The following is a 12,812-nucleotide window of genomic DNA, read 5'->3' on the forward strand; positions in this document are numbered from 1 at the left end:
GAGGAAATGACTCATGTTCCTCCAGCTTGGGTATTCGCTGCACAGGGAGGGGGTGGACGGGCGTCTCCTTGTTACAGACGTACTGGACAAGAATGCTCCACTCTGGTTAACTAATTGTATGCCCCGTCTCAAGTGAGCAGCTGGCTGTCCTTCAGCAGCTTCCACTGCTGCTATCGACTTCCAGACTGGTTGTTCTGGGCGATGAATTCAACTTCATCTTTGATGCGGCTGGAAGGTCCAACAGCACTGACAGGAGACTGGACGCCTCATCCAGACTCCTGATGGAAATGGTAAAAGATGCCAAGCTGCACATCTTCAGCAACCCTGCAGATGGAGCACAGCGTTTATATACCTGATCACATCTAGATGAGTCCGCCAGCTCCAGGCTAGACTTCCTGTTTGTGCCCTGAGATTTCATGGTCAGATCTTCTCTGACCACTGCCTCCTGTTGGCCGACTGTCATCTACAGAGGACCAGAGGGTTTGCAGTGGACCATGGAAACTGAATGTGAAACTGTTGACTCCAGAGAACATTGAAGAACTCAAAATGGATTACAAGTTGAAGAACTGAAATCCCTCTTTGAGTCCCTGACACATTGGTGGGAGGCAACAAAGGACATCAAGATATTTTGCATGCACAAAGGTGTTCAGAAGACAAGAAAGAAACGGATGAGGGGGGTGGGGTTGGGAAATGTCCCAACTCCAGAAAAACATGCAGAATTTTCTGAAGTTGATATCAAGGAGGATCTCCAGAGGAGGTGAAGCCTCACTCTTTGCCAAGGCTCCGAAGATAATCTTCCAGTCCAGAATCTGCTCCATGGAACAGGATGAGACGTGCTTGTGTTTCTTCTTCCAAAAGGTACACACAGAGAGCTCAGTACAGTCGCTGCAGTCTGAGATTTTAAGGATCAGCATATCCTTTTACGTCGGACTATATGATTTGAAACCAACAGACAGCATGGTCTGTCAGTCCTTCCTGTCCTCTATCATACAGGTCTTAAAGGACACTGGGCAGGAGAGCCTGGGCATACCACTAACTCTGGATAAATTGACTAAGGCCTTGGAGTCCTTCGAGAAGAGTAAAACTCCCGGAAGTGATGGCTGACAGGTCGAATTATATTTGGCTCTATTGGATTGGCCAAGATCTACTAGAGGTACTAGATCTATAAGAGTATGCTTCTAGCCAGGAGTATGTCAGAATCCATGAGGAAAGGCATCATTACCCTCATCTACAAGCAGAAGGGGGAAAGGGAAGAAATTAGAAATTGGCAACCTAATTCATTGTTGAATGTGGACTATAAATATCCAAGGTCATCACCAATCGGGTCAGGTCTGCTCTGGAGTCAGTGACCCACCTTGACCAGACCTGCTCTCTCAGCAGGACAGGTCATGAAGGACAGCCAGCTGCTCACTTGAGACGGGGCATACAATTAGTTAACCAGAGTGGAGCATTCTTGTCCAGTACGTCTGTAACAAGGAGACGCCCGTCCACCCCCTCCCTGTGCAGCGAATACCCAAGCTGGAGGAACATGAGTCATTTCCTCCTGACCAGATTGATGGCCCCTGGACCACCAATGCGATCTCAGGCTATCTCTGATAGTCTCACGCTACTCAGGTGTACGATTGCCTATGTACGGGACAGAGGTGTAAATATCTGCCTCTTCAGCCTGGACCAGTAGAAGACCTTTGACAGAATATTGCACACCTACATGATGGCTATGCGCTCCAAAATAGGGTTTTGGGAGGGAATTCACAATTGGCTGCTCTACACAAACATCAATGGTGCAGTTTCAATCAATGGATGGGAATCAGAAAGCTTTCCAATTAAAACTGGAGTCAGGAAGCGCAGCTCTCTCTCTCCCATCCTGTTCATGTGTTGTAGTCCAGCAGGAAGGATGTGGGTATAAGAGGAGTGACAATCGCAGGCAGTAGAGGCACTTAAGTCAAAGACTCCCTGTACATAGACAACGTCACTGCCTTCTGTCCGGATCCACTGTTGGTGCACAGACTGATCAACACCTGCGACCAGTTCGAATTGGCCTCTGGAACCAAGATAAATCTTGGGGAGAGAGGCCATGTTCTTTGGGAATTTGGCTGGCCAATCCCTTGTCCCCTTCACCGTCAAGTCAGACGGCCAGAGGTTGCTAGGCATATGGTTCGGGGGGGACCAAGGCAAGTGTTAGAAACTGGAAGGAGCAAGTAGGTATAATGAACCAAAAACTGGATAAATGGGAAGGCACTCCCTCTCCATTGCAGATCGGGTGCGGGATTCTTCGGAAACCGGTGGGGCGGGCAACTCCGGCGCGCAGGAGTGGCGTGAACCACTCCGGCGTCGGGCAGCCCCGAAGGTGCGGAATCCTCTGCATCTTCAAGGGCTAGGCCGGCGCCGGAGTGGTTAGCGCTCTGCTGGCCAGCGCGGAAGGGGCTTGGCGCCACGCCAACCGGCGTCGAAGCTCCGCCGGCCGGCACGAGTTGGCGCATGCGTGGGAGCGCCAGCGTGTACTGGCATCATCCCAGCGCATGCGCGGGGGGGGGGGTTCATCTCCGTACCGGCCATCGCGGACCGGTACACCAGCCCACGGCATAGGCCCGCCCGCGGATCGGTGGGCTCCGATCGCGAGCCAGGCCACCATGTGGGCACACCCTGGGGCCAGATCCTCCCACGCCCTGTAATTGAAAATATGGAAAGATGTGTCATTTGAAACATGGAAGTCTGGCAATATCTGGTCTGAGAGAAATATGAGAGAATACAGGGAAAGATCCCACAAAGGGTTAACAGCAGCTGCAAAGAGAAGGATTGTAAAATGCAGATAGCCTTAGTCAAGCAGGCTTAGCAAACACACAGGATTTCTGTATGAAGCTAAAAACAATGGTTCACGCCTTTATTGAAATTAACCATCTTAGTAAGCATTGGAAAAGCATGGATGAGGGTTTCAGTTGAATTAGATGGTGAATGTTTAAAACAGGCAGGTCTTTCAAGTCATAACTAAGTGGATTTTAGCATACAGCTAAAAGCAATGATTCACACCTTCATTGAAGTAAAATCAGCAGATAGGAAAGAATGACTGGGGGGCAAATATATAGGTGTGAAATTCAGCAAACATCAGGTTAATTAAAAGAAAACTGGAGACTATCAGTCTACAAGAAACATAATTTAAAGCTAAAATCAAAGTCAGAATTATCAGCTGAGGACGCAATTGGAAAATAAAACGATAGAAATGACAGGAATTAAAGGTAACACCCCTCTGGAAACCAAAGCATTTTTCAATATCTCAAAGGAACTTTGAACATCACAAAGGAAACAATGTAATCAGAGACCTGAGAGGTGAGGTCATGTCAAAATGAATACTTAGACGTGTTAGAAAAATTTAGATTAAAGGTACCTTTTTCAATCCAAGTGAAATAAAAGTTACTTTACACTAAAGTCATAAAAACTTAATAACTGTTAGAAAGAGAATATAAACCCAGAGACCAGAGCAGGAACTACCAGAACTCAGAGAGAAGCAGAGAGGGGCGGAGAAGCAGAGAAGGAACAAGAGAAGTAAGCAGAGTCAGCTTACAGTCAGCTCGGTCATGGGAAAGGGACAGAGCCAAGTAGCCGAGCTAAAACAGCTCATACATCTAAGGAAGACTAGAATTTAAAGAGGAGGCAGAATCAGCTCAGAGACAGCCAGCAGAGCCAGCTCTCATAGCTCAGTACATGGGATCGACAAGACATAGCAACCGAGCTCACCAGCGAATACATCTAAAGAAGACCAGACTTTAAAGAAGATTGATTGTCAAGTTGGGCCTGAAGGTCCCTTCAACCAACCAGAAGGATCCAGAAGCAAGATCTTTTTACCTTTCTGTAAAGACAGTGATTGTAGCTTTTAAAAGAAAAAATATAATAATAAAATAACTTTAAAATTTTAACCTGAAACAGTGGTTATTCCAAAGTCTACTTTACTTACTTAGCAATGCGGGACCCAGGATTGATGCTACTAAGTGGTAAGTAGATGAAATCTTCTGTGAAGGTATGGGTTATACCGGAGGATAACTTGAAAACGTAGTTAGACCTGAATAGCACCCACCGAAGCCTGCATAGGAGTCGGGGAGTGTGAATCCCTGTTCACCATTTAGAATGTCGACCCTTTTTGGTACAGGGGGACGTCTAAGAATAGTGGTGAGATTTCAACATGGCGCCCAACGTTTAATTAAAACCGTGTTAATTACGCCTAGCAGATTGCTTTATTTTCTACATGGCACCCGACGTGTTAACACTGTGTTAATTACGCCCAGCCAGTTGTTTTGCTTTCTCCATGGCACCCAGCGTGGAGGCCTAGAATATTAGAAGTTTCTAGGTAAAGCGAGTCTAGAATCTTAGAAGTTTCTAGTTGACAGAATGGGGGCTAGAGTGGGGGCTGGAATATTAGAAGTTTCTAGTTCCCAAGAAACAGTTGGAATATTAGAAGTTTCTAACCGGCACAAAGGCTAGAATATTAGAAGTTTCTGGTCTTTGTGTGAGTCAGACTTTACCTACCGAGTTTAGTCTGGAAAGTCATGTGTGATTGACTTTTGTAAGGATATTCTGTGGCTCGAGGGGACTAAAACTCAGGTTGGGTGTGAAAATCACCAGACTAGAAGATGCTGACCCTGAGAAAGTCTGCAAGACATCTTGGTGACAGCACTGAAAATTTTGCATCCATTGCTGGTAAAAGGAGGCCAAAACATAAATCATCCTTTGAGTAAGGCAGATTGTGAGGGAACATCCTAGAGAAATAGGGATGCATAGAATCTTTAGAGACCAATAGCCAATCGACCCTTAACTAAAACAGGAAGATAGTGCCTTAGTTAGCCTTGGATGGGGCGGATTACGGGAAAATGATATAGTGTAGATTTATTTGTTCTTAAGGGCAGCACGGTAGCATTGTGGATAGCACAATTGCTTCACAGATCCATGGTCCCAGGTTCGATTCCGGCTTGGGTCATTGTCTGTGCGGAGTCTGCACGTCCTCCCCGTGTCTGCATGGGTTTCCTCCGGGTGCTCCGGTTTCCTCCCACAGTCCAAAGATGTGCGGGTTAGGTGAATTGGCCAATGATAAATTGCCCTTAATGTCCAAATTGCCCTTGGTGTTGGGTGGAGGTGTTGAGTTTGGGTAGGGTGCTCTTTCCAAGAGCTGGTGCAGACTCAGGGGGCCGAATGGCCTCCTTCTGCACTGTAGATTCAATGATAATCTATGATTAATCTAGGACAAAGGTTCGGCACAACATCGTGGGCCGAAGGGCCTGTTCTGTGCTGTATTTTCTATGTTCTATGTTCTATGTTATCCTTAATTTCAGATTGCAACTGAAAGGGACAACCAGGAACAGAAGTTAGAAATCCGAAAAATGGCAATTAGAATAATCCTCTTGCTCTGAAACATGGTCAAGAGAGTTGAAGCAATGAAACAAGAGTGGAAAAGATTAACAGAGGCAAACATCTCCTGCATAAGAGAGACTTACTGGCACGGAGGGGTCTCAATTTTTGTTAAGAGTAACTAAAACCCTACTGAATAGAGGTCCAAGAGCTCAGTGGATAAATGTGTGTGTGTTTAATAAGGATTTGTGAAACCCTACAGAGTAGAGATCCAAGATCTGAGTGGATAAATGAGTGTGTGTATGTTTAATAAGGATTTGTGAATTTCCTTTGGTGTTTGTATTTTTTTAAATGTTGTATTTTGCAAAACCGAGTTTCACATCAATTGGAAGTTATAAATGGCAGGCAGAAATGTGATCAGTATTATGAGGTAGTAAATCAGTATGTTCAGAACTAAATTGGCCTCGGAATAAACAGATAAAGAAGTTTTTACTTGGCAGCAGTCAGCTGCTTGCAGGAAATTACTTTGAAACTAATGCGTTGAAATTGACACTGCATAGCTCCGCAGGGTCCTAGTGCCCGACGATCACAAAATGTCACTAGCAAAAATAATGATATTTAAAATGTTAAATACATTGAAGAAGGAGCTTTGGAGAATAAAGATATTGGACCAAAAGTTAAATTAAGAGAATTACTTGCAGTATCAGGAAACAAGAATCTGATGGCAGGAAAAGATTCAATAAAAATAGATGCAGGTAAAATTAAGATATGAAAACAATTGATAATACAGAGGAAGTTTGGGTGAAGCTACCAACTAAAACTGCAGGAAAAATAATCAGTGAAGCTGTAAAATGTAAAGACAAGATTGTTCAGAATCTGTGTAAACATACAGTTGAATTAGAGAAGCATGGTGTCTGGAGCAAAAGAAATTGTTTCACAATTAAAACACATGACCCAATTGGTGGGAAGACAGTGAATTAAAACCCGTTAGCAGCATCGATAGGACAGATGATTAAGTTAAAATGTCATGTTTGGAACTTACCTTCATAAAGATCTGGTCGTAATCAAAATAGAGTAATTAAAGTAAATGCAGTAACAATATCAGGAATGTATCAGGGTAAGGTTTCGACCTGATTGGATCACTGTGTGAGAAAAAGAGGAGGAGTTTGAGATTCTTCGAATCTCACTCAGGGGTGCAATGACAGAAGGAGGAGGCTTAACAGGCCTTAATTGTATGATGTATATCAATGATAAGGAAAATTAACCAGTTCGAAAAGAAAAAGGAAAGAAATGGTGGCAAAAGAAATCCGGAAGTCCTGGAGAGGGCACTTCTGGAGTACCCAAATGAAAATAGAAAGTACAAATTAAAGAATAGGGCCCTCTCCACCCTTGACCTGTTCATTTGATTTTTCAGAGGAAAAAAATAAATAACAGACAAACCAGTTCACAAGAAGGAAGAGAACTACACTCCAGAGAAGAATGTTTTAGACCGGATTGGGGGGAAACTAATGATACTATTGGCTACATATTTGAGGGAATTAAGTGACAGAGCCCGGAGGAAAACTTTACGGGTTAGAAACAAATCAAAATATCAAATTATTTCTGAGCAAAGAAACCTCCGGTCAGACATCTCTAACTGGCCATCAGCTGATGGACGATCTGCGGTCTCCACGGGATATGTACTATGCGGTGGAGTTATTAAGGGTCTCGACAGACGGCAGCGACTGACGAGGAACCCCCACAAACTAAATGACAATAGTTTAAGAATTTTTGTAGCTTGATGCCACGGCGGGAAAATTATTACCAATGCAGCAACCAATATTGCATTGACGAGCTGTAATAGGTATTAAGGAAGAAATGTCATGTAAATTGTTAGGGATGTATGTATGATAATGGGGGTATGTGTGCCATTCAAGAACTTGATCAGCATTTCTAAACTGTGTGAATGTTTAAATAGAGGGAAAATAGTGGGAGTTTAGTGTTTTTCTTGATTTAACTGCATAGAACATCATGAATAATGTTGATGTTGTTAACACGTCATATTTAGTACGTAATGACTTTTGGTCCCAAAGCCACGAAGGGATGTGCCGATATTGTACTTTATTTTTAGTGTTGAAATTGTGATAACATTTGCAAATATGTAAAGTTGTAAATCACAGTCTATTTGTGTGGTTAGGTAATGAGTAATGTATTAAGATAAGACTTAAATTTTTACTGTGTATTTAACAATAGGGAAAATTTATTTGGAAAAAGAAAAGTGATACTTCGATGTGATCTTGCGAATACTGTTGCCATAGTATTTTGCAAATGTTGTAATGGAAAATATACACTTTCATGTTGTAAGGGAAATGATAACGGACGAAAGGGATTTGAAGGAAATTTGTCAGAAAGATATTCTCTCATGTAAACCAGGGCTGGCAGACATACATGGTTCAGGACAATGTTAGACTTTAAGGTGAGGAAGTCAGGAATAGAAGCAGGATCAATTGAACCTTTTAAATTAATGAAGCAAGGGAATCAGTGGGTGGTACATGATATAAGAATTTACCATTCCAATGAGAAACGGAAAGCAATTTGGATGACGGAAAAATGGGACACTTAACAGCCAGTGATGGACAAAAGACCTTTTTGGTTACTGATGGACTGAGTTGTGTGCTGTTTCTAAGGGACATGAGGAAGCTTCTAAGGTGCTGCTACACCAAGGAAGTAAAATGCTTTGGAGGTAGTGGGACACACGGATATAGCTATTGAGTTACCTTCCTGAGAGGCTGCAGCTATGGTTCACGGTAAATGGACTTGAGGGAAGAACGAAAAAAGAGTCTATCGACACTGGTCTGTGATATGGATACATTTGCGAATTGATTTTGGTGCACAATTTAAAATCACAACGCATACATACAAATGACAAAGATCGGGGATATAGGTTAGTCAGTACAATTGGATGGGGGGATAATTGACCAAATGATATAGTTATGTTTCAACTATCAAGACGGGGTGAAATTGAAAATATGGAAAGATGTGTCATTTGAAACATGGAAGTCTGGCAATATCTGGTCTGAGAGAAACATGAGAGAATACAGTTCCCACAAAGGGTTAACAGCAGCTGCGAACAGCAGGATTGTAAAATGCAGATAGCCTTAGTCAAGCAGGCTTAGCAAACACAGGATTTTTGTATGAAGCTAAAAACAATGATTCACACCTTCATTGAAGTAAAATCAGCAGATAGAAAAGAATGACTAGGGGGGCAAATATATAGGTGTGAAATTCTGCTAACATCAGGTAAATTAAAAGAAAACTGGAGACTATCAGTCTATGAAAAACATAATTTAAAGCTAAAATCAAAGTGAAAATTATGAGCTGAGGACACAATTGGAAAATAAAACTATAGAAATGACAGGAATTAAAAGTAACACCCTTCTTGAAACCAAAGCATTTTTGAATATCACAAAGGAACTTTGAACATCACAAAGGAAACAATGTAATCAGAGACCTGAGAGGTGAGGTCATGTCAAAATGAATACTTAGTCGTGTTAGAAAAATTTAGATAAAGGTACCTTTTTCAATCCAAGTGAAATAAAAGTTACTTCACAATAAAGTCATAAAAACGTAATAACTGTTAGAAAGGGAATATAAACCCAGAGACCAGAGCAGGAACTAACAGAACTCAGAGAGCAGAGAGGGGCGGAGAAGCAGAGAAGGAACAAGAGAAGCAAGCAGAGTCAGCTTTTAAAAGAAAAAATATAATAAAATAACTTAAAAACTTTAACCTGAAACAGTGGTTATTCCAAAGTCTACTTTACTTACTTAGCAATGCGGGACCCAGGTTCGATGCTACTAAGTGGCAAGTAGGTGAAATCTTCTGTGAAGGTATGGGTTATACCGGGGGATAACTTGAAAACATAGTTTGACCTGACTGGCACCCACCGAAGCCTGCATAGGAGTCGGGGAGTGAGAATCCCTGTTCACCATTTAGAATGTCGCCCTTTTTGGTATAGGGGGACTTCTAAGAATAGTGGTGAGTTTTCAACAACAGCGCCCCCCCCCCCAGGACCCCGGAGGCCGCCCGCGGAGCCAGGTCCCGCCGGCAAATACCTGTCGTAACATACTCCGGCGGGACCCGCCAAAAACGGGCGGCGACTTGGCCCATTGCGGGCCAGAGAATCGCCAGGCCGCCGCAATTCCCGCTCCCGCCAAATCCCCGGCGCCGGAGAATTCAGCAGCCGGCAGGGGTGGGATTCACTCCACCCCCGTCGATTCTCCGATCCGGTGGCAGGTCGGAGAATCCCACCCCAGAACCTGGTCATCAGGTGCGAGGCACTCTTGGTGTTGCTGTACGTGGCATAGGTCTGATTCATTCCTGACTCCTGTGCTGTTGCGATTACCTGAGCCATTTTCCGCTTCGTCTGGGGGTCAAAAATGGACTGCATTCGAAGGTAAACAGATGTACAAACCTCTGTCAAGTCGTCTGTCAAGGTAATTTGGCAGAATGCCTCATGACCAGAACTTTCAAACAGGCACCAAGACCTAGCTAAGCTGGTGATCAGAAAGGCCCTCCCTACATGCTTGTAGTCTCACCCCACCATCTATACGCTGCCCTCAAAGTGATTTTGGTGGGGAAGAGATCATTGTCCACCTCCTTGTGGAATGTGCTTTTGCAAAGAAAGTCTGGAGAGAGATGAGGTGGTTTTTGTCACGGTTCGTCACAAGCAGCTCCGTGACACAGGACTCTGTGCTCCACGGGCTGTCCCCAGGGACGCACACCGGGACGAACATCAGCAGTTGTTGGAAGATCATCAACTTAGTGAAAGACCCCGTGTCTGCGTGGGTCTCACCCCCACAACCCAAAGATGTGCAGGGTAAGTAGATTGGCCACGTTAAATTGCCCCTTAATTGGAAAAAAAAATTGGGTACTCTAAATTTTTTAATAAACTTGGTTAAAGACACTCTTTGATCCGCCCAAAACATAAGACCATCAGACATATGAGCGGAAGTAAGGCCATTCGGCCCATCGAGTCCACTCCACCATTCAATCATGGCTGATTTCAACTCCATTTACCCGCTCTCGCCCCATAGCCCTTAATTCCTCGAGAAATCAAGAATGTATCAACTTCTGTCTTAAAGACACTCAACGTCCCGGCCTCCACCGCCCTCTGTGGCAATGAATTCCACAGACCCACCACTCTCTGGCTGAAGAAATTTCTCCTCATCTCTGTTCTAAAGTGACTCCCTTTTATTCTAATGCTGTGCCCCTGAGTCCTAGTCTCCCCTGCTAATGGAAACAACTTCCCTACGTCCACCCTATCTAAGCCATTCATTATCTTGTAAGTTTCTATTAGATCTCCCCTCAACCTCCTAAACTCCAATGAATATAATCCCAGGATCCTCAGACATGTTGGTCTTCCAGCGCAAAGTGTTGTTCCCCTTCGAGTGTTGCAGACAGGCACTTTCCAAAACCCAGGACTGGGTGCTGAAGGAAGCACTAAAGCTTGGGGCAGCTATCGCAAAGGCGCAATGGGGACGGTAACTGTCTAAGACTTTTCAAGCATAGTTAACGGAGAAGAGCGAAATTGTACAGAACCCTCTCGGGATGTATAACTCACACTGAATGTATAGTGAATATTACATGTATCACAATTGTATTGAAGCACCTCAGAGTGCAACTTGACCGATGTAGACAAATTAAATACATTTGCACCATTTGTAGGAGCCATTTTGAATTGGTTGAAATGTTTCTTTGACCGTATTAAAGCACCTCAAGGGTGCAAGATGATGTATGTAGAGCACTTTTTGTGTGATGGCCATTTTGAAATGTTTGTAATGTTCTTTGAGATATTTTACGAATAAATTATTTTTGCAAAAAGATAGGTCATTTCCCATAATTATGACCCCAGGTTTATGCAAGTGAGGATTCCTCTCCATATTGTGGCTGAAATATTCAGGCACACAGCCCCTATTTGGAATGGGTGCTTTAGGCGAACCTGCTGCATAAAGGATTTTTTTGCCAGGCGGATGAGGCTTTGTTTCTAACTGAGCCACTCTTTTGTCTGACACTTCTATTCTTTTGCCTCTATTAGTCATTTAACTGGCAATTATTGTATCTCAATTTACTTACTGTAATAAAAATCAATAGCACAACATAAGCAGACAATTGATCTTTCTGTGCTGTTAATGCTAAATATTCCAGTCAACCACTCATGTAGCATACCCACAGCGCCACTAAAATATTCAAATGAGTAGGCCTCACATTAACCTAGTTGCATAAAGGGGCTTGAAGAATGGTTATCCCACTGGCTTTGCACAGAGATTAAATTATCAAACCTTATGAATTATCACACTGAGCTAAAGTTGTAAAAGGAAAAGTGGACTGTGTAGTCAAGTGCATGCGTATGGGCAGAAGGTAAAATTAAAGGGAGATTCACCACTAATTGCTTTTGTATCACCTACTAATAGCTGGCCACAGTACAGCATGCACAAAAGCCTACATATTGATCACCCACCCACACTATCAGTCACAGATTGAACACAATGCAGGGAAGCTGGTAAAAGAGAAAGAGAAGAGTCTACATTTGTTGGTCTAGAGCAGTAAATTCTGCTTCTCACCATTTCTACTAGTCGTCTCAGAAGGAAACGTAACCGTATTTTTGAGGATCTTGGGAAATTCATCTGGTAACAGAGTGTTGGTGCAAACAGAAAATAGTAAAGATCTAAAAAGAAGATTCACAAGAAATTAAATTTCATTGACTAATGATAACAATTTAAGTTACTCTAAAATTATATTATTTAGCTTTCCTTCATAATCGCTCCTATGAATATTAAAGCACTGAATGAAAAATTCTGAAACATACACTTAATAATACTGAGTATACACTGTGATTAACATATGGATCCAGTAATTTTGTAAGAAGTTTCTTTCTTTGCTATTTTAATAAAGATGTTTACTCAAATGCTTATTTGGCAAAATTAAATTTCAGATCATAAAAAATGGCTGTAGAGTAGAAAGCACAAAAGCAAAATGTTGAAGAAAAAGGGCCTAAGCCTGCGAGAAAATTAATGTTAAATATTATGCAATTACCTCCCAAAAGTGAATTACTGATCTCACATTATGATCATGAGGAAGTATTGAATGGATTTTCCACAAAGAGGCATATTCAGAGAAAGTGAATCTTGGGCAACATTTTTTTATGTCTTTGTGGTTGGCTATACAGAGGCATGACCAATAATGTAGAAGTAAATATCTTGTGTACATTTTTTATTCATTCATAGGCTTCGTCGGCTAGTCCAGCGTTTATTGCCCATCCGTAACTGCCGTTGAGAAGGGCAACTTTCATTGCTTGCAATGATGTTCATCAGAAGAAAAGTGGATGAAGAAGTAAATAGGTGAGGCGCTGCAGCAGGGAGACACTAGATACCTCAATCAAAAACTGCTGCAAAGGAGTATTTCTCCTAAATCTCTTTGCTATTTTTGTTGGTATAGGATA

The 12,812-nt window shown here is 42.7% G+C and overlaps 1 protein-coding gene across 1 annotated transcript in view; it reads right to left on the reverse strand.

Moving 5' to 3' along the window:
• Nucleotides 1-12,812, reverse strand: part of LOC140430238 (diacylglycerol O-acyltransferase 1-like) — a 475,807-nt gene that overhangs the window by 205,633 nt on the left and 257,362 nt on the right. The window contains exons 8-10 of the mRNA XM_072517667.1: nucleotides 11,935-12,038; nucleotides 9,623-9,755; nucleotides 6,377-6,388 (exon numbers count right to left, since the gene is read on the reverse strand). Coding sequence (XP_072373768.1) covers nucleotides 6,377-6,388; nucleotides 9,623-9,755; nucleotides 11,935-12,038 — 249 coding nt within the window. The remainder of the gene's footprint in view (nucleotides 1-6,376; nucleotides 6,389-9,622; nucleotides 9,756-11,934; nucleotides 12,039-12,812) is intronic.

This window comes from Scyliorhinus torazame, chromosome 10 (assembly GCF_047496885.1).
Source record: "Scyliorhinus torazame isolate Kashiwa2021f chromosome 10, sScyTor2.1, whole genome shotgun sequence".
Taxonomy (NCBI): domain Eukaryota; kingdom Metazoa; phylum Chordata; class Chondrichthyes; order Carcharhiniformes; family Scyliorhinidae; genus Scyliorhinus; species Scyliorhinus torazame.